This window comes from Papaver somniferum, chromosome 11 (genome assembly GCF_003573695.1).
Source record: "Papaver somniferum cultivar HN1 chromosome 11, ASM357369v1, whole genome shotgun sequence".
Lineage (NCBI taxonomy): Eukaryota > Viridiplantae > Streptophyta > Magnoliopsida > Ranunculales > Papaveraceae > Papaver > Papaver somniferum.
The window spans coordinates 98,696,460-98,718,679 of record NC_039368.1 but is presented as its reverse complement, the minus strand read 5'-3'; the positions used below and the strand labels follow the sequence as shown (position 1 = coordinate 98,718,679).

General features: G+C 35.9%; 3 protein-coding genes across 4 annotated transcripts; 2 read left to right on the top strand and 1 right to left on the bottom strand.

The window, feature by feature from the left end:
- Window positions 1-4,663: 4,663 nt before the first annotated feature.
- Window positions 4,664-10,055, top strand: LOC113321148 (ABSCISIC ACID-INSENSITIVE 5-like protein 1). 2 transcript variants are annotated; one of them, XM_026569036.1, is made up of 5 exons: window positions 4,664-5,052; window positions 6,113-7,373; window positions 9,012-9,083; window positions 9,203-9,232; window positions 9,586-10,055. In XM_026569036.1, exons 2-5 carry the CDS (start codon window positions 6,228-6,230, stop codon window positions 9,673-9,675), a joined length of 1,338 nt encoding a protein of 445 aa, XP_026424821.1. In that variant the 5' UTR covers window positions 4,664-5,052; window positions 6,113-6,227; the 3' UTR covers window positions 9,676-10,055. The 2 variants fall into 2 exon arrangements, with proteins under 2 accessions (XP_026424821.1, XP_026424820.1); XM_026569035.1 differs by having other exon boundaries at window positions 9,012-9,092.
- Window positions 10,056-10,868: 813 nt separating this feature from the next.
- Window positions 10,869-11,891, top strand: LOC113323415 (germin-like protein subfamily 3 member 2). Its single transcript, XM_026571714.1, has one exon. The coding sequence runs from the start codon at window positions 10,922-10,924 to the stop codon at window positions 11,573-11,575; it is 654 nt and encodes a 217-aa protein (XP_026427499.1). The 5' UTR covers window positions 10,869-10,921; the 3' UTR covers window positions 11,576-11,891.
- LOC113323414 (protein trichome birefringence-like 36) lies at window positions 11,778-13,538 on the bottom strand. The gene is made up of 5 exons (XM_026571713.1): window positions 13,113-13,538; window positions 12,848-13,019; window positions 12,576-12,754; window positions 12,332-12,490; window positions 11,778-12,258 (listed from the first exon to the last, which is right to left on the bottom strand). Exons 1-5 carry the CDS (start codon window positions 13,454-13,456, stop codon window positions 11,937-11,939), a joined length of 1,176 nt encoding a protein of 391 aa, XP_026427498.1. The 5' UTR covers window positions 13,457-13,538; the 3' UTR covers window positions 11,778-11,936.
- Between the last annotated feature and the right edge of the window lie 8,682 nt (window positions 13,539-22,220).

The following is a 22,220-nucleotide window of genomic DNA, read 5'->3' as shown; positions in this document are numbered from 1 at the left end:
ACAATAAACTCCATAAAAATCGCTGGAATTTAATTTATTTAGAAACTTATGGAATGAAACAAACACAATATTTGTGTAATCTAATTTTTGTTTTTAAACTGGAGTAGAAAAATCAGCTTGGGATTTAGAACTTTTAAGGAAATTGTTTTGCTAGCCTAGAAGTCTGCATTTCGCTAATGATGCTATCTGTATTGAATCAAACATAAAACTCATAAGATTTTTGTTATTAATTTATTTTCGGAAGAATTTTTATTTCTTGTGTTATTATTGCTATCAAAATTATCACAACGATATGGAATCATAGCTTCTAATTTGATGCATTTTGATTCATGATGTAAAACACAAGATTTCAAGGTATAAAAAACATCATGTACTAATACACGTATGAATTTCATAATGATTTGAGTGGATCTTTCCAACCAACTATCTTTATCTGTAATTTAGGAAATGTTCCTTATAATTTAGTTATTGGAATCGCGTAAGTCCCAATCCACAAAACCAAACATGTTGTTAACAAGGTTAACTTATAATCCCGATTAACTAATGTGTTTGGATAAAGATAAATGTGAGAGCCTTCAAAAGTTTTACATCAAATACGTTTTTCTTTTTGTTTTTATTGTTGATGAACAACCAAATTACATTTCATTCAAAGCAAAATAGTGATTACATGATTATTCAGAAAAAAATGAATATTAAAATACAAGTAAATTGTTTAGAAGAAAAAGAACATCAAATACAAGCAAATCCAAATAAAGCTGCCAATGGGTACCCGATTACCCAGAATCGAACCAGATCCAGACGAATCGGGTCTGGTTCCGGATCCTAAAATTGGATCCATTAAAAATATTGTTACCTGACGGGTAGAATCATTAGGAACTGTTAGCTTTCAAGTCATAATAAGTATTATTACCCGTCAAATACCAGTGGGTATAGGGAACCCATATATTTGTCATTTTGTTTGTTAGTTTTATCTAAAATGCAAAAAATTCATCTAGTTTTGCTTAGATTTTTTTTTTTCATTCACATTTTTCTTCTTACATTTAGTCATAATTAAAGCATTTACATAGATTTAACATTAACTCTATCAAAAAAGTTGTTAATTTCAAGCCAACATGATGAATATAAAAAAGATTTAGCAAACAATATAGTTGATTTTAGATCTCAATAGATATCCGGACCTAACGAGTATTTGATGTTTTTAACGGGACCGATTCGAGGTCTACTAATTTAGAAACCGGACCAGCACCGTTGGAACCCAGAACTGAATACGATAACCGGTTCCGGTCCTAGATAGTTATCACCCAGACCCGTTGACACCACTAAATCAAACCCATGTACAAATAAATATACTACCAATTATTTGTAAATCACAAAGAGAAAGAGTTAAATATTATAAATGTGCCCAATTTTTATATAAGGAGTAAAGTGCTATTATAAAAACTTAAGGAAAACAAAACTTCTTGCGACATCTTAATTAGTTGATCTACTAAAAACTCAATAAAAACAAATATCTTGCTCACATTGGTCTCAGTGGACCAAATACGAGCAAGTTGATATTAGAGTTTCAGAAAGAATGTTGCTGGATATAAATATACATCACCAAAAACGATTGTAACAGTATGGTATCAAAATAAACCAAATGCATTTCCAACCCAAAAGCCTAAGATAATAAGATTGAGTGGTTAATTAAGTTATTGAGATACAAATTATTAAGGTTTTGGTTTTGCCTATTTATTATCTCGATTTTACATATTCTACTCATCGTAAAAAGTTGCAATAAGTTTAAATACTAGTGTAAATATCCACAAACCTTTTCAAAAAATTAACATTTATTTTTTATTTTAATGAAGTTTTTGATATTGAGTTTCTTTCTCATACTCCATTAATCATTTTTGTTCCTCTAATCTTTATTGATGAAATTGTTAATGAACCCTTGCACCTAAATGATTGATCTACTTCATATTATTAAGGAGCCGATCTTTTAACGATAATCATAATATAGTATGACTTCTTTAAAATTATACTCGTTAAAATAATAAAATTCTTTTATCCCAACTAAGCTTATGCAAGCTAAAATTCGCTAAAATAATATTTTTTGGTCCCAAAGCTATTATTTTAATGAAATTATAATGTAGTTAGGCTTCCTTTTCGTTCAATTAAAAAATAGATTAATTGTTTTAATAATAAACTGTCATAATTTGACCAATAGTTAGAAAAGAAAATCAATTTGTTAGTATAATATTTGTCAAAATACTTAATAACCTATCATACAAAAAAATTATGGATCACACTTCATGCTAAAGACGATGAAGGTGAGGTTTAAATGAAAGAGAAACGGGTGTCGTAAATGTAATAAATACAAAAAAGTTAACAAAACTATTGGCACTGATAGAGTTGTGATGATAAGTGGTGATAGCAATAACAAATACGGTTTAGCAAGCGTTCGGACAAAAAAAAAGACGAAGATATTTTGTTTTAGTAATCCATGTTTATTCGGTTAAACATTTTCTCTATCAAGGATGTAATATTGATAACAAAGGTGGTAAAAGAAAAAAATTGTTATTATAAGGGTAACTTTTTTTTGACATGTTTAAATTAACACCATCTTGGTTTTCGCATATAAATTTTGTTTTTATCACTCATTACAGTCACATAAAGCCACAAAGTTTTTGTTTTTATTACACAGTACAAGAAAAATCGATAAACCGACACATATCTGTATAATTTATTACTTACTGTTTCTGATTTGTTAAAATAGTTGTAGAAGAAAAAAGAAAAGAAAAGAGGAAATAAAATATTGTCCGTAAGAGATTTTCATTAATCTCATAATCGGCACCTATATTGATTAATGTTTATAGTCAGTGTAATGCATTTGGGAAAAAGCCAACGCCTTTTGTATTACCATCCCTAATCTGTGAAAGAAAAAAATTATATTGTTTAGCATTGACATCAAACCTAGATAGGTGATTATGTAGCCTTTTCAAGAAATCCACTATATTATTCCCGGTTCATTAAGCATCGAGAAAGCCAAAGTGCCAAAACTATAGCCTTGAGCCGAAAGTTTGTCAAAAGAATTGTGTTTGCGAGTGATGACAATGCTAATCATGAATGCTCGGAACCTTTTCGTGAGAGTAGATGATTTTAAAATTATCTAGATGTCCTTTAGTAGAACTGTTTCAAAAAATTACTATTCCCGTGTTTCACGATCATTTTTTCTGAGATTGAGGGAGTGTAAATTATTATTATTTCTAAAGTTAGCCTACATGTCCGAGGGTGTTTAGACAGTAAGTGTAGACTAACAGCGTCTTAAGGGGTAGGTGAATTAGGCGGTAGTTAATTGATAAAGATTATAAATGTCACTAAATGATTCTGTCACAATTATTATCGTAATAGAAGCTTGTAACGGTTATAATTGTTACAAAATACTTTTAAACAACGATGAGCATCACTAAGTATATGTTAATAGTTAATAGTCCAATTTTAAAGTTTACAACCCAGATTGTTAGGTGCCAATATAAATCCAAATTATCGCTTTAATATATAAATCTATCTTTTCTGAACTTAAATTTTCCTTCCATTCTTGATTTAAGGGCAACTCCTATGAAAGTAAAATCATCCATAAATCTTGGATAATTCACAAGATATGGACCAAAAAGCGCTACTATGATGTTTTTAAGAGTCCATAAAACCATCAACTCCATTAGGAACTCCACTGATTTGAGGGGGTTGATGTAGAGGGTCCATTCGATCATTGGATGACCGGATACAACATTCGAACATTGAGTGTTCGGATGTATTTTTTTTTTTTTTTTCTCCCATCCGGTCACTTAATGACCGGATGCAACAAAATTCATTTTACCCATCCGGACAACTCAATGACCGGATGGGAGTCTTACCTTTTTGAATGACGTAAATAGCAACAAATATAAGTGTTCCTAAAACATAGCAACGGTTCTATGCCATTTGTAACATTTGTAAGCGTTGCAAATTTCAGATTTTGGGATCCACCAAAATTTAGACGGATGAGTTTTTTTTTTTTAATCCGGACAAAGAGTGGCCGGATGGACTAATTTCTTATTTTTGTTTCCACGGTGGGTTTTGTCTCCAATAAATAGCGAGGATCCATATATATATATGTGGATACTCTTCAACTTATGGATGTTTTTACCCCCATACCATATGAGTTATCCTAATGACACATAGAAAAGTCTCGTAATTTAAACTCGCCTGGGGCACTCCTAACCCGTAAGACGGCCTTGTAGACCCGCTCGACGACTCACTAGAAAATTAGATTAACAATAGTAAAGGTTAACCAGAGTAGTCCGGCCAATAGATTGAGAAGTGTCAGAAATCGCACGTGCAACGAGGAATCCTCTTTTGTAGAGTTCAACTATTAAAGGTCGACACGTGTTAACCTAACAAAGTTTAAAGAGAGGGTGTCTGATCGACACGCGTCTTAAACGTGTCAATCAGGTGCTCGAGGTTGCAAACTTTTTTTTATGTGCATCAAGGGCTGGGGCTCGGATCTGAACGCTTTCTATGAAATTCAGTTTAATTGACCTAACCCTCCCCTTTGTGGACCCCACATTACTGGGATAACCATGGTCGTCACAGTACTAATGCAAGAAAACTTTGTAGCACTACTAGGACTAAAACCAACTTCACTCTCACCATTTCTCTCCAAACTTTAATATAAAACGTCATTAGACGAAGAAAATGCTTTGGTGAAGCAGCTCTCTTTATCTGTCTCTCTCTCTAAACATCGTTTTCTCGCTCAGGATCCATTCTTATGATTTGAAGTTACCGTTGCTGGGAACTATATATATATTCGAAATTTCTTCAATACTGTGAAGTAACCAAAGAAAAGACGAAGAAGAAATGCAGTTTTGTGTTTTGATTCGAATATCCTCATCGGTGGTGACAGTATAATTATGATTGTGGCTCGCTAGCTAGTTTTGATTTGCAAGATACTCTTGACATTCCGCTATACACTACTTCTACTACAATCTTCATCGATCCAGCTCGACTACTATTTATCCAAAACCTAAAAAAGTAAGAATCAAACCCAAACTTTTATGTTCCAGTGATGATTGGATTACATTTATATTAGTGTGTTGACTGTGATTTACCTTAATGATGTGTTTCTTGCGTAGCCGGAGTAAAAACTTAGATCGGAACGTTAAATATTTTTACGGAGTTGCCACTGAGATATTTTTGAGTAAAACTAACCAAAAGAGGAAAGCATCTTACCTTCTCGATTCCCAATCTATTCCATTTCCAGTGACAGTAATCTTTTTTATGCATAAAATATGAAAAATATCACGTACTGTATGTATCTTGTACCTCTTTGTACTGCCTTTTTACCTCTCTCTTCTATACCTAATATTCCGACATGCAATGCCTTATTTTCCCGGACATAAAATCATCTACCACAAAATTACTCTGGTTTCAAAATCATTTTGGATGCTTGAAATCAAAGAATAGGGTTCTGAATCTTCTGATGATCTTCACAATGTTTCATCAATTAGTTTCGGATATTAAATTACTGATACTGTGGGGGCAAGGGCCCACAATTCTTTTTCAGTTTTAGCGTGGGGCCATCTCCTTCCCCTTTCAGATTAATTGTGGGGCCAAAAAAAAGGTTTGAAACTATGTTTACTGCAGAAATTTGTTTCACCTAAAAGTCCTTATTGATTAATTACAGTTTAGCAATGTTAATCAAGAAGTGTGTTTGAAATTGAATAGACAGTAGTATCACAGGAAAGGAAAAGATTGCTAGTTTCAAAAAACGAGTTGTCTGATTCTGTAACAACTATTTTCATTGTTTTGCATGTCTGACTCGTGTCCTTTCTTGGTTCCTTGTTTTGAGCAAAAATACTAAAATAGTGTTCTTGGCAGATACTTAATACTTCTACTTTTGTTCTTTATAAATTATAGGTCACAGTATTAATTAGTAGCTTAATGAAGACTCAAGGGAGTAATTAGAATTGAATCCTGATGAAAATCAGAGAATCTTGTTTCCTTCTTCTACCATCTCTTGTTCACTCCCGATTTTTTTTTTTAAAAAAGAAGGAAATACTCGGCCTGACACTCTTTTATTTCATTTTTGCAGACTCTGAATTCACAGAACTGTAGCAACTCTCTCTGATCGTATTCACAAAACATAGCTCACAAATCTACTAGACAGTCTAGACCTACAGTGTCTTAAATCTTTAGTTATTACAACCATGGTTTCAGAATCAGATCAAAACCTAACTCATGGTGAAGTAGATTCAGCACCATCATCACAGCCAATGCAACAAGATGATCATAACAACAACAATGGTACATCATCAAAAACCCATCATCATAATAATACATTATCTTCATTAGGAAGACAATCTTCAATATATTCGTTAACCTTAGATGAGTTTCAACATACTTTATCGGAAAATGGGAAGAATTTTGGGTCAATGAATATGGATGAGTTCTTATCAAATATATGGACTGCTGAAGAGAATCAAGCTGTTCATTCAAATAGTGAAACATTACCAACAAATCAAAATGACCCCAAAACCTTAAAATCTCATCCAAGTTTACCTCGTCAAGGTTCCATCTCTCTTCCAGGCTCACTCTGTAGAAAAACTGTTGAAGAAGTTTGGGGTGAGATTCACAGAGAACAGCAGCAGCAACAGCAGCAACAACAACTTAATAATGTCGGGAATTCCGGGACTACCCATCGTCAACCTACATTTGGGGAAATGACTTTAGAAGATTTCTTAGTTAGAGCAGGGGTAGTTCGGGAAGCTTGTGGTACTTCAGCTCAGCATCAGTTACTACAGTCACAAACTCCACCACCCACAGCAGCACCTACACCAGGTGGGCCACAACAATATGGGGTTTACCCTGGAACTACCACTGCTGGTGTAGACCCAAATTTTGGAATGGGACCTGTAATGGGTCTTGGATTTCCAGATCACCGAACTGTTGGAAATGGTGTTTCAGGCGGTATTCCAACAGCTTACCAAGGGTTTCCACATGCCGGAGTTGGTGTTGGAGAAACGTCGAATTTTGGTGGGGGTGGGAAGAGAAATGGTGGTTTTCAATCTAGTGGTGTGTGTTTTAGTGGAAGGGTAGGGAATGGTGGTGCTGGAGGTGGTTATGCTGCAGCAGCACAGACGCTGGCCCTAGGGTCACCTGTAAGTCCAGTGTCCTCTGATGGTATGTGTGGGAATCAAATGGAAAGCACTAATCAGTATGGATTGGATCAAATGGGAGGAATGAGAGGAAGGAAGAGGATTATAGACGGCCCAGTTGAGAAAGTTGTGGAGAGAAGACAAAGAAGAATGATCAAAAACAGAGAATCTGCAGCGAGGTCTAGAGCTAGAAAGCAGGTACATATTTGGTTTATTTTTTTGATATTCATTCAACTACGAACAAAAATGCCATAAAAGTTTTGAATTGCATATGTGGGTCCATTGATTGTTGTCAAGGTTTCAAAATTGAAAAAAATGAGGACTGAATGGTCTGTGTGGAAACAGTACATAGAGTGATATGCTTATCTGGATGAGTCTGAGACAGCGAACAATCTCGGGCCACCTTCTTTTTGTTGTCTCAGACTCACAACCATGGCCAGGTACTCGTGCTGTCACTCATCTGACATCCATATGAATTAGTGTGAGGAAATCACATAAGGTTTTAAGGTCGTCAGTTGGTTAGATATTTGTCCCGGAGGATAGTACTAATGCATGTCCGATTCTCTCCCAAAAGATGTACTTGCTGCCTTAGGTGTCGACTGAGTGACTTACTTGTTAATGAGTTGGATATTACTCAAATGGCACGTATCAATCAAACTGAAAAAGTATATATGGATGTGAATTAAAACAGATAGAGTGAATGTATCTAGTTAGGGACAAGAATCAAAAATCCACCTACAACACGTATCAATCCAATTTATAGACGAAATTGGAAAGGCATTAATTGATGAAAAAATTAATTAAGATGAGTGTATCCAGATAAGGCATGATGAAACATTGTGGTGTCCCTTTTTGTGTTTTGGGCATAATCTTACTCTTACTTAAGAGAATTTATGCTCCCTCTTCAGTCTCTCTATTTGCCCTAAGAAGATTAGAAACCTGTCTTTCCATTACAAGTTTTTGCTCTAGAGTGACTTAGAAGGTTAGAAAGGTGTAGAGAGAATGGATCAAAGCAAAAGGATAGATGTATCAGATTATATGCGAAGACGGGTATCTTTTATATCTTTCTCTTTCTTCTATTTTCACATGCTAAATTGTTTTCAAGTCGTATTTCCTTTTAATTGGCACGTGCTTGCTTAGGTGATTTAAGAGTTGCGTGTTAGTTTTTTCAGTGTTTTCAAATATCCTTTTATCTGCTCATATGGTATATGAGTAACAAGTTCTGTGTAGGGATTTCTCTTTTTGAAACATTGGTAGTATAGAACTGAATGGATGTGTATGTGATATTACTAGGTAGGAATCTCTGGTGACTCTGATGGATTTGCATATTGTTTGGTAGGAATCTCTGATGTGTATGTGATATTACCAAGTAGGAATCTCTGATGACTGGCATAGCTGTTGTTTACAAATACCCAACAAAAACAAAAAAACTAATAAAGGCTGAAGGCATTGGTGATCTGGTTCAAATTTATGTACTCTGTGGAATGATTGCATTCTGCTTGTACTAAATAGATATTCAGCAACATTGCCAGGATAGAATACAACTAGGTCTAGGGACCCATGATATTGGTTAGAGCTTCTGATAGAGATTGATGTGCTACTACTGAATTTAGCTTGTATTGTAATTCGTCAGAGAAGGCAAAAAATGAAAGTTTCATTGCCAGGATTTGAACCCAGGTCGGCTGGGTGAAAGCCAGGTATCCTAACCGGGCTGGACTACAATGGATTTGCATGTTGTTCACTTGTTCTAATTTCTTAATCCATAGTTCAACAAACAAAGATACATCTGTTATGAACGAGTGAATAAGCCAAGTGTACTTATTATTATCTATGCAGGCGTATACAGTGGAGCTAGAAGCAGAACTGAATCAACTGAAGGAAGAGAATGCGCGTCTCAAGCAGTCTCTGGTGAGCGCTGTACGTAATGTCGTTAATATCATAAATAAGCTTTTACCTGTTTTATGACTGCTTTCTTGGTATTTTATTTACCACTGTTGTACTGATTTGGAGACGTTGATATAAAACAGGCGGAGGTGGAAAAGAAGAGACGACTGCAGGTACTTATCACTATACTTCTCTAAACGTTCACTTCTAGTGATCTCCTTCAGGTTATTATATAATGCTTCATTTAGCAACTAAGATGACATTCTTTATATTTGACGGGAGACCTAGAATGCAATTTTACAGTTTGCGTAGCACTATTTCCAAGTGTCAGTTGTATGCAGCATTAAGCCCCATTAAGAGGCAGTGGCAACAAAAGCTGTGTATTTCGTAAACGAACTGTTTTTTCTTGGTGATCTAGTGTTTTCGTCTTGTAAAGACGTTCTCTCAGGATCCATTACTAACTATGCATCACCTATAACCCAACGAATGTTTGTAGTAAATAATATGATTCTTTGTGTATGTACAGCTGCAAGAACTGATGAAAGAAAAACCCCCTACTAAGGCACAAAAGACAACTGAAAGGCTGAGGTTATTGAGGAGAACAAACAGCTCTTGAAGTGGAAGAGTAAGTCACTTGGGAACAAGAACCTGCATCTGAGTCTAATGTGAAATAAGATGAGTTTGCTGATTATCCTCAACATTCAATTAATTTCTAGGAGATTCTCATTTTATTACATCCCCTATTATCAAAAAGAGAGAACAAAAAACAAAATAACAAAAAAAAAGTTCTCAGGTGATTGTTTCCTTGGAAGGGTAGGCAAAATGGATTGCTTTGTTATACCTAGTGGGTTATGTCTCATCTTTGTTTCTTCGTTTATACATAGAGAAATAGATGTTAAAGAGGGTTTTAATCATATATATTTAAGCAATAATGTTGTGCGATTGTAACCTGCTGGTTCTGGCTCTAGCTTTGTAATTAAGTTTATTTATTTACCATGCCATGTCTGATCTGGTAGGGAAGGACGTTTTTTTGGGTCATACATTCCAACAGTAAACGGGTTCAGATAGGAGTGGTAAATGATTTCGGGTTCTGATATGAGTAGTCGTGTTAGGCTTGTATAAGATTTCTGATGATGTACTATTTGTTTAAGAGGTGAGTTTTATGTTAACCATTTAGGGAGGTGACAACTACTGAATCGTGGTGGATCGTCTTAATTCCAGGATGGTTTCGAGTTCTGAGATGATGTACTATTTCTTCTCTGACGGTATGCATCGTCTTAATTCCAGGATACCCTTGTGTCTTCGACCTCTATATTCGTTTCTTTGTTCATGGTGGCAATTTTAAAGACATTAGAGTTTTGCTTTCTAATGGAAGGACTGCAGCTAGGATTAGGAGTGTGAGTGCAAGTTCAAGTAACCAGACAATTTGGTTCTCTGGACATCTCTGGACACGGCAATGCTGTGTATTTTTTTTGCTAGGAGCTTTCTTAAGAATCAACCATCTCCGGCTTCAGAGGGTAGTCAGTGTGGGGTTGGGCAGTAACTCCAAAAGCTAGGAGAAAATAATAGTTGGAATCCTAACTTATTTTCCTAACGAGAAACAATTATAAGCGTGTTAAAAGAATCAACTGAGTGCTAGTAGTGGGAGTAGGTGGAGCTAATCCTCTGCATTTCCTTGTCTCCAAAGCAATGGATAATGCCATCATGCTATGATACCCAATAATTATAATCAACAACCACCGAATCGGGTAAGCCATCACTTTCTTATCATCTAGAGTTAAAACTTAAAAGGAGTTTAAGATGCAATCAAAGTCTACATATACATAGCAAAGACTAGAGAAGGGAAAGGGATTGCCTACAAAATGAAGGCAACAGTTTTGTTATTTGTATTCCTCCTGAACATACACTCAACCTTAGCATCCGACCCAGATCCCGCACAAGACTTTTGCATTCCGGAAACAAAACCGGGGTCGACAAGATCATCCCATCTCACAAGTTTCTCATGCAAGAATTCATCAGAAGCAACTGTCAACGATTTTATTTTTTCAGGTGTAAAGCATGCTGGTAACTTCTCCGCAACAGGAATCGCAGCGACATCGGTGAACCCGACAAATTTTCCGGGACTAAACACGCTGGGAATGTCATTTGTTCGAGCAGATCTTGGTGTTGGAAGCATTAACCCTCCACATTTCCACCCGCGAGCAACTGAGGTTGCACTCGTTTTAGAGGGAACGATTTATTCGGGATTTGTAGATACTTCAAACAGGATTTTTGCAAAAGTGATTAACAAAGGAGAAGTTATGGTCTTTCCTAAAGGCCTAGTTCACTTTCAAATGAATGTAGGGGATTCACCTGCGACGATTTTTGGGAGTTTTAGTAGTCAAAATCCAGGACTAATGAGAATTTCCACAGCCATATTTGGATCTGGGATTAATGAAGAACTCTTGGAGAAGTCTTTTGGATTGACTATTAGAGAGATTGAAAGTTTAAGGAGAAGGTTCATGCCAAAACCGTAGCACTACTACACCAAAGGATAGCTAAACGGCCAGAAAAGGATGCACATATCTTTTGAATGAATACATGAAGTTGTCAAAAAATTTCCTGTTCTAGTTCACCCTAATTTGTTTAGCGAGTTCGTTATCCGTCTTAACCCTGTTGATTATGCCGGATTTAATTAGCGAACGTAGACCGTGCGCTGCCAAGACTTAAGACCCAATGTGAAAGAGAACATGTTAAAAGTTTACACATGAAATCATTTTTCCCACTACTTGAAAGAAAAGGAGTGAAGAAATTATTAGAGTGATAATAAAACTTCAAATGCACTCAAGAAAAACACATATGACATATCTAGTAGTTTCTATTGTTTTTGTCAAACTTTTAAAGTATTGCATTTAACATTTCATTCCAAGCATGAGGAACACCCGGAAGACACCAGTGACTACAGTCTGAATAGTAGTAACTTATGGGTTGTTTTATTCTCTTATTACGTCGATGATGCTCTACCTCGCGCGCATAAATTGATGGATGACCGTCTAACCGGAGAGCTGACATTCTTGTTATGTCTTGCAAGTAAACTGGAAAATTCATCTTCTTCAGTATTTTTTTCAGAACTAGAAGTTGCTCAGGTGTTCGAGGAGATTGTTGATGATTAAAGAACTTGAGAGGTTCTCTTTGGTTGTTGCATTTCCAGCCAAATTCTCTGTAGATATTAAGAAACTATGCATTAGCTCATGCACTTATACCAAAAAAACAGTATCCATAGTGCTATTCACCTGTTATGTCGAGGCGAGATACTTCGAAAAATGATACGCGTTTCCCGTGGATTGAGATTTAAATCGACCCATTTTGCCCATGTAGTAAGCCCTATTTCATAAGCAACCATTGGATTTAAGTTTGTCATTATGCTCCTTCCTTCCATGTAAAATTCCCACCTGCAGCAGTAAAGCACACCATAATGGGTTTTGTGCAAGCTAGTAGTATGAGGCCTTTCAATTAGGAGGACGAACTGATACTTACGAACTCCATCTGCCGAGGTGCATCCACCAGTGAGCTGAATCGAATACTAAAACATCGATGCCTCTCCAGTATTTCGCATTTTCTTCAATTGAATCCAAATGTAGAATTCTTTCTTTGTTTCCTCCTTTCAGAGCTACTAGAAATGGAGCCCAACAGAACTCAATTGTTGTGTCAAAATCCTAACAACACATTTGAACTCAATTTGTTTTGTTAAATACTGTAATTGAAATCTTATATCTAATTCATTAACTCATTAAAAACATGTTAATCACCTTTGCGTGGAATGCCATGGTTGGACCGTCATACGTGACGGTCTTTCTATCCTGCGGAATCACTGCTTGGATCAAACATACTAAAGATTCCCATTGGTTTCTTGTGATAGAATCTCCGACCAGCATTATCCTTTTCCTTCTCATTCTTCCAAGAAAATCAAGTGCATGAAACCTGTATTGATGAACCAAAACACCCTTGATATATATGTCTACATGGGTAAATTATAAGCACGTTAAGTTTGACACTGTTTTGCACATAACTTACCTTGGAACTGAACAACCATATGGTTTCCACCTCCATTTCTCGTAATCAAAATCGGGTCGTCCATTCGGTTGACAACTAAATGCTGTACTTATATAGGGACATGTACCCGAATCATAGAGAGGGTAGGATCGATCGTAAACCCATTCTCCAGACGATAAATCGCAGCTCTTGTTTCCTGAAAATCCTCTAGTTTGAACAATATTAATATCACCATCAAGCTTTTCCTCCGTCCATTGTTGGTCATTACTATATGTAGCTTGTGGACAAGAAATGGTTAATAGGGAGATTAAAGTAATGAAGAAGAGGAAGCAGTGGTAAGAGTGAAGTAGTTTAAATTCAGCCATGGAACATAGAGTAAATGAAGGTAATAAGAAAGTCTGTTGGTAGTTAAAGGAAGTTAGAAATAGCAGTAATAACACTGGTCTAGATTGGAAATGTGTTTCAATTTCGGCACAAGTCACGGTTGATAAACTTGGGCTTTTACTTTTCTTTTGACCTTCTTTTGATATGATTATGTCTAGCAATTCACGATCATTTCTCTCTTTACTAATCAGTTAAGTAACTTTAGTTAGCGAGAACGAGAAAGTATGAGATTCTTCAACGAGGTTGAATTTTTTTTGGTTTTCTATGTAAGAGAAAACTTTTTGACAAGCGCGGATTTGTTACCTACGAACAGTAACCAGGCTTTAGCAGAAAAGTGTTGCAGTTCAAAAAGAAATGTGGTCTATTTGTTAACATTAGATTCTCTCTTCCAGCATGTGCTCGCAGTTCAACTATCAGCGAGATTGAAGCGCTGAACAAAAAAAATGATCTTTTCGCTGAATGGTTCAGCGCTGAACGAATATTCCAGGGCATCTGCGCTGAACTATTCAGCGCCAGACACAGGCGCTTGTATTCAGCACAATACAACGCTTGACCCTTTTTTTTTCCTACACCACAACGGCTATTTTCTTCAAATTCTGAATTTTTAAATGTTTCCTTTTTCTTCCTACACCTAGTTTATATCATCAACGACTATGTTTTCAAATTTTGAATTGTGAAATATTTGACAATTTGTTCCAATGGTTGTTTGTTTCAAAATTTGAAAATTTACCAAAGTAAGAGAATATCTTTCGTCACATTGCTAAAAACATCTTTTTTTTTAAAGAAATTCAAAAATTACATTGAATTAAAATAACTTAAGTAACTTAAAAAATAAAAAAGTACATTGAAATTGAAATCCTACTTCTAAATAGCTTAAATAACTTAATTAAAAATGAACTTTTAAATAACTTGAATTATTACTAATATATCACTTTAATTTAAGGGATTGGTGGTAATCCATTACGGACCAAAATCTCGTTCTTCCATAGTTTGTAAATTCCTCTACTTCATTCAAGTTTTGGCATAGGATCTTCAAGTCAGCTTCCCTTTGTTGTGTTTGTGTCAGAGTTTTCCATGTGCTTCTTGAGGTACTCTTCCCCTGTTTCATACTTGGAAACCCTTTGTTCTTGTGATTTTTCAAGACGTTTGATGAGCTTATCCATTCTGCCATCTGCTCTCTGCGATGCTTTAGCCTCACGAGTCATTTTCTTTGCATTATCTCTTCCTGCATGTCTAACATCATCTGTTTGTTCGAAAAAACGTCTTCTACGAGATATGTCTGAGGTTTCAGAATTACGAGTAGATGATGAGCTACCAAACTCTGCCATATCCTCCAAATCTTCATCCATAGATACTGGAGTGGATGTTTCAGCTTCATTGTCTTACGTATGTTGACTGTCTTGAGTAGGTTGGGCGGAAATACCAACTCCAACATCATTATTCACCTCAGGATTGTAGTCGGGTTGATAGGTCTTCAAAATCTGGAAAACCGATTCATGTTTCCAAAGTCTCTTAAATTCTGCTTCATAATTATTTTTTCCATGATAATACTGGGAAAAAAATGTATTAGAGAAACAATGAAAGAAAAAATTTAGAGAAAGAAAAAAGAGATCAAAATAGGAAAAAAAAAAACATCAATTTTTTTTTCAAGTACTTACATAATCCTGGATTGTCAATCCCGTAGGTCTGTTTCGGAAGTAGGGCCTAATATATGAAATATATCTTCTCACTTCGGATCTCAACGTGTTACACCTTGATTGCAATGACTTTTTATCCCTTTCGGTACCACTAGGAATTTTTTTTACTCTTCAATAATCTTCTTCCAAAATATTGGACCTTTTTGATGTTTTCCTTTAGTCAGATCGTTGCTTGCTATAACCCGACCGTAAGTTAGTGCCTCATCCTCTTTTCTACTACAGTGTGCCATAATTTTGTGTGAACAAAATCATGTGAAGAAGAAGAAGAAAATCAATGAAGTAGAGAATCAATTGATTTTGGTGTGAGGGATGAAGGAGAAGTAGTTCTCTATTTATAGGGTAGCCTGAAAATATAGTTGTTAATATTTCAAACATCCATTAAATCCGAGCCGTTGAGATTTCACGGTCATCTTGATCTGATGCGCGGAATGGTACAACACTTCCTTACCAGCCGTCGAAAATAACAACTATTTTTTTATCTTGCAGCTGTTAGGCAAAGCGTTGTTCTGTTCAGCGCTGGGGAGCTGTTTGGTTCAACGCTTTTTTAACGACTACATTTCCATCCCAAACTCAGATCATTTCTTCTCCCTATATAAACTCAAAACATGAACTCAAAATCCCCACCCCAAACTTGTGAAGTTTCACTCTCTTCTTCTTCTCCTAAATTCTCAATTCAAAATTCAAGCATGGTTGGATTCTCAATTACCGAAGACAATGACTTGGTGAGAAGTTTTCGCAAAATTAACAACACAAATCCTTTAGAAACGTCTCAAACATGTAACATTTTTTGAGAACAAATTCTTGAAGAATTTGTGAGAATCAATGGTAATGCTAATGGAAGATGCCGAAAACAACTACAATGTCGGTTAGCAAGCATCAAGCGTTAAGCTTTTTGTCGTCTCATTAATGGAATCAAATGGTAATCGTGAAGATGCTATGATTGCATACCAAGCGGATCATAGAATTCCGTTCATTCATACCACCAATTTGGAGATATTTGGTGGAGCTCGAAGTTGATTTGAATGAAGTATATGCATGAAGAAGTATTATGAAGTTCTAGTTAAATATGTAATGTAATTGTAAACGTACTTAAATGAAAAAAAGAGTATTACGAAGTTATTACAAGAACTAATTAAAATGTCTAATTAATGAAAACGTGCTTGAACGATAAAAAGAGTATTTATGGTGAAATAAATTGGTGAATATGAAATTTACTCTCCATTCTCATCCAATGCACCATCTCCTTGAGGGTCATATTGGTCTTCATCGGTATCCAGGTCGGTTATACCCTCATGAACTTCCGGCAAGGCGTCATCCATCACCATGTTTGGAATATCACCATCTCTCAAACCTTCTCCATGTCGGTTCCAAATGTGTGTAGTGAGTTCCAAGCGAAGTTCCTCCCAAATCACAGGGTTTTACAATACATGAGGATCTAGCCTTACGTTTCCTTAAATTGGCGGTTGAGGTTCATCTCCCGTGATCCTCCCCCATTCCTCATTGTGATATTCCATCACAACACACATATTATGCATTACCAAGCACCCCCCTCATAATTTCCTTCATATCCGATATTTTATAATTGCGACAAGGTTTCAAATGCATGTTCTATATCCTTCCTTTTGGCTTCTTGGTATTGATTGAAAAGATATTCTCTATTGGTTGAGGTGGGTTTCTACGCTTGCACAATGCAACCATACATAGGATATGCACCATCTCCTAGGTAGTACCCCTTGTCGTAGCTCCTGTCATTGATTTGATAATGACAAGGAGGTGATACACCATTAAGTTGTCTATCGAAAAAACCCGAAGCATGCAAGACATTAAGGTCATTGTTATGCCCAACCAACCCAAAATAGGAATACCATATCCATCTATCATATGAATCTACCGCCTACAAAACAACCGAGGAATATGACTTATAGCGGCAGTGGGATCCTGCTAGGTCCATTGGACATGCTCTCCATTCCCAGTGAAAATAATCGAAACTACCAAGCATCCCAGGAAATCCTCGAGCTTCATTTTCTGCCGAAATCCTTTTTATATCTTGAGCGGTAGGATGACGCATGTATCAACCATTATAAATCCAAATAATTGCATCCATAAACTTCATAGTATAATAGTAGATTGTGGTCGCTCCCATTTGGGTGTAATCATTTAAGGAATCGGGTGCAACACCTTTGGAAAAATGTTTCATGACGGCAACCATTTTCATATATGGAGCATGACCAGCAATACCGCAAGCATCATTTTTTTGGCTAAAAGCATGGTCATAATCACAAACTTGCTCTAAAATTCTCAGAAAAAGGGGAGGAGGCAAAGCACACCGACCTTTGAACTTCTTTGGCCCATACATAAAATTGAAGTTAAAGTATTGTTGCATCATACGAGCATCGGCATCTACACGTTTTCTATGCACCCTCTGATGAATCTTGACTTCATTCGGGACGGTTTGATGTATTCCTTGCCTTCTCTGTGAATCCAAAAGTGTAGCGACTGCTAGAACATTAGTCTCAAAATCATCTTCATCATTCGGAAGGCCGAACAAAATTCTTCTCAAAGCTTCCTGCATAGTGTACCTAATACAACGAATAAAATTATCTTTTATAAATCAACATACATGAAAAAAAAAAACTTCAAACACGCCATAAAAAACAAATAACACTCCATAAAATAAATAACACTTAAAAGTATAACACTCCATAAAAAACAAATCATACTCCATATGGTTTCGTAAACACTACGAAAAGTATTTTAATTCAGGTCAAAGAAATTATGGGGTTGTCGTTGTTGTTGGGTGAACTGAGTGTCATAAAAAATATTAGTCTCGCTTTTCGCCAACAACACATCGGTAAATTCATTGCCTTAGTGATGTTGTTGTTGATCTTGTGATGTAGTATCTCCATCTTCGACCGTAGAAGTGTAAAATTGTTGACCTATAAGCCATTCATATGTACCGCCCAATGTGAGGTCTTGTGATGTAGCCCCATCTGGATTGTTTGGTATTTTGGATTGGATATATGGTACTGAAGAAGATGTAGATATGCCATATGAGGAACATGAAGTTGTAGCTCTTCGGTATGTCTCAGTCCATACGAGTTTACGAGCTCCAAGCTCGAATGAACATTGTAGTTCCATAAACCTATAGTAATCCTCCTACAAGTATAAACTAGAGAGATTTAGTTAAATATTCAAGAAACTTAAAATGAAAATGAGTATAAATGTAAATGTAAATGCACTTATTACTGTCAAACTCATCTCCCGAAAGTTATACGGACAAGCAATCCTTGGAAATGGTAATGGATTTGCTACACCGGCTTCATTAGAAAATGATATGCTAAAATCTATTTCTGGCAGATGTCACAGGGGCTCATTCTGTGTGTCATAAGTATATGTCTGTGACATCATGTCAGGAGGCGGATGACTAGGAAACAAATGACGAGGAACAGATGATCTACCCAGTGCTATCTCATCGATGTTCTGTGAACGTTACGCCTCAGTGATATAATTACAACACTCTTCTTCTTCCACCAAGTGTTATATTGATCCTCTGTGGCTGCATAATAGTCGGTTCCTACATCTATATTCCCTCCGTCCTCAACTGATTGCAAATTCATAGGATTTGCTGGGACTACAATCTCACCTACAATCTTCCTATGAAATCTCTTAACCAAGTAACAACTAACTCTTGTGTTGTCATTCAGGTCAAAAAACAAAACTCTCCTTTTGGATACTTGTAGCGCGTATTCATATTTTTCTCCCACAACATATTCACTGTCTAACCGTGGTTGCCAAAAACATGATGCACTTGTTCTAGTGTCAATTTGTATTCTTGCGCTTGTGACTGAGTGTTTCCTAGTATCCTTTTGGCCTCCTCTTCTTCCTTGATATAATGTTAATATTCTTAAAGAGACTAATATTTGGAAAAACATTATAATATCCTCCCGGTGTCTGACAAAGCAAGGGTTGCATGTTGCGGAAGTAATAATAGTACTAATACTCAACTACCATAACCATGCCAGAAAAATCCTTACCGTTGGTTGACCATTCATCAAGAAATTTATAGGTATAACCTAACGAAGATATACCCCAATCATATTCCCCAACTCTATCTAAATCATCCAAAAATAAAACCTAATGCTTGTCTGCTCTTTCATTAGAATCCGCAAGAAGAAAATGATCAAAACACCACATAAAGAATGCTCGTGTCAATGTCTCTGCACATCCAATATTGTCATGGTTTTTTCTACTGTTAATGTAGTTTTTCAAGATAACCAAGAATAATGAATTTTTCTTAGCGTCCCATCCAACATGAAAATTTTTGATATCCAAGAAATATAAATCATTCAGAGCATGATATGTTAGATCACTACCCAACTGCGGCATACGCACTGGTCATTTACTAGGGTCACCAGTGGGAATTCCCGTTAACATATATAAATCTACATGAATGAGGCCAATTTCAAACTCTTCTTTTTTCCCACCATCTCTCAGCTATGGCTTCAACTAAGCCTCTATCCCCATTGGCGAAATCAAACTCAAAAACAGAAGAAAAGCCACAATTGTTATAATATCGTTGTGCTTCCGGTTTATTGTTCACTACAATTTTATAATACACTTCAACCTCTTTCAAACTACTTCTAAAGCTTACTTTGCAATGATCTTTCGTATTTTTACATACATGTTTATAAATAGTCTTTGCCGATACTATATCCAAACGATCTAGCAATTCGTCCGTATTTTCATCCATACTCATACTACAATAAATAACAAAACATGAAAATAATATCAACCGTACAAACTAAATTTCATAAAAATTTGCATCACAAATAATCATACAAACTAATCATAATCAAATTATCATTGAAATTCATTATCATTCATTTTTATCATACAAATAAGGGCTATTTTGCGTTTCCTCCCCTGCCAAGATTGCTAATTAGCATTTTCTCCCTAAATAGATTAAAATTAGTGTTTCCTCCCATCGTTAGTTTTTCCATCCAAATTTCAGTTAGCTGTGTCAGCAGAGGTATACGCGTGGAAAAATATACATGTGTCAAACAAAATTCCAAAAATAACCTCATCTTTGTTGTTTGACCTTTCCAAATAGCCACCATCTGACCATCACCATTTCCTAACACCAAAATCCTTTCAAGTTCGAGTACAGAACCTTCCTTCACTGAACCATCTCAAACAATAGCCACAAAATCACACTTATTCCATTTTCCATCTTCTGAACCTCTAGCCTCCACTACCACCTAGAGGCACCATATTCATTCATGTCTCAAGATTGCAGTGTTCTCAATCTCATGCCACATCAAAAGCCTAATTCTGTTCCATCTTTATTTACATGTCAGAATTACCCATACAATCACCACGAACAACACTACATCACTGATTGTATAATTTTAGCCATAACGAACACTTAATTTATACCCAAATTACATCTGAAATCCCATGCTTCCTCCATGTATACACGGCTACCCCAAAATTCTGTTGTTGTTGACGAATCATCAACGAGATGGCAATAATTCATAACATAATTTCACAATATCCGAGATCTGATTCTCGAATAAACCCAAATTCAGTCACGACCGAAATCCCCAAATCTTGTTGTTGTAGATCCAAATGTAAGGCAATTGTTTGATATTAAGCCTAGCCGAAATTACATGAAAAAATCTCCAAATCTTCCATTAGATTTAAGCGAAGGATGGAGAATATTAAAGCCGTGTTTAGAATGTGTGAGATTGGGAAATTTAGGTACTCGCCCAATTCGGTTTTGCAGGGGTTGGAGGAAGCAATTTCAGCTATAAAAGTGCCGGAACAACCACGATTCAGGGACCCCTCACTACTACGGAGAAAAACGGTTTTACGATTAAATTGCATTTATCCAAGAAGATGCGGGTATTTTGGAAAATTTACAGAAATAAATTTTATATATGACACGGGTACCGTAGTGCTGACTCAGCTAACTGAGATTTGGATGGAAAAACTAACGACGGGAGGAAACACTAATTTTAATCTATTTGGGGAGGAAACGCTAATTAGCAATCTTGACAGGGGAGGAAACACAAAATTGCCCTACAAATAATAAAAAATAATCAAATTATCATACAAATTTTACCTACAAACTAATCATACAAATTATCATTCATTTTCATTACAAAATCAAAATTTCATTTTTTGTTCATCACAAATAATCAAATTAAATCCCGAAAAAAGAAATCATCACAAATAATCAAATTACATCATGCACATATCATATAAATCATCTAAATACGAAATATCAATCATCAATTTGAATAAATCGCACCAAAAATCAAAAATCTTAAATTTCTTACCTCGATTGATTTCGTGGATGGAATCACATCAAACCACCGTTAATCGATCACAAATTCGATGTAGAACAACCCCATTGAAGGAATTTGAAAAAGTATTCTGGAACTCTTGAATTTGGACATGCATTTTCGGGAGAAACGGGGGAGAAATGAGTGAGAAGTGAAAATGGGGAAGAACATCGATCTTCTGGGAAGATATCGATTTTTTGAGCGCTGAATGGTGAGGTGCTATCAACCCAGTTGACTGACTCAAGCGCTATTCTGTGCAGCGCTCACCTGGGTGCTGAACTATTCAACGTTCAACGTTGTTCTATTCAGGGACTAGCTACTAGATTAGCACTCCCATATTACTTAGGAGGTTTCTCTAGCTGACGTGGACTGCTAATCTAGCTGCTAGATTAGCACACCATAGGACTAAGCCTTAGAGCATCTCCAATACTAGGGATGGAGGTCTTAAAAAGTCATGACACATAGGATTTAACACTTTTTTGAATAAATATTTATCTCCAATGCTAGGGTGAAGGTTAATAATAAATGACAACATGGATGCCATCTCATAAGAAAGGGTAAACCAGAAAGTCGTATCTTTACTTTCTCTATGATCCTAGGTATAATGGCACATCATCATTTTTTATTCCAAAATTGATTTTTCTTAGAGGACTAGGACCTTAGCATTAAAGATGAGACTTTAGGTAGCAAGTCAAATTTAT

What these genes read in the sequence shown, in the direction of transcription:
- LOC113323414 (XM_026571713.1), bottom strand. Translation starts at nt 13,456, where the DNA reads ATGGCTGAATTTAAACTACTTCACTCTTACCACTGCTTCCTCTTCTTC. An exon ending in CCATGGCATTCCACGCAAAG is followed by an intron (nt 12,755 to 12,847) that starts GTGATTAACATG and finishes ATGTGTTGTTAG; the next exon opens with GATTTTGACACAACAATTGA. An exon ending in ATCTCGCCTCGACATAACAG is followed by an intron (nt 12,259 to 12,331) that starts GTGAATAGCACT and finishes TAATATCTACAG; the next exon opens with AGAATTTGGCTGGAAATGCA.
- LOC113323415 (XM_026571714.1), top strand. Translation starts at nt 10,922, where the DNA reads ATGAAGGCAACAGTTTTGTTATTTGTATTCCTCCTGAACATACACTCA.
- LOC113321148 (XM_026569035.1), top strand. Translation starts at nt 6,228, where the DNA reads ATGGTTTCAGAATCAGATCAAAACCTAACTCATGGTGAAGTAGATTCA. An exon ending in AGCAGTCTCTGGTGAGCGCT is followed by an intron (nt 9,093 to 9,202) that starts GTACGTAATGTC and finishes GATATAAAACAG; the next exon opens with GCGGAGGTGGAAAAGAAGAG. An exon ending in AAAAGAAGAGACGACTGCAG is followed by an intron (nt 9,233 to 9,585) that starts GTACTTATCACT and finishes GTGTATGTACAG; the next exon opens with CTGCAAGAACTGATGAAAGA.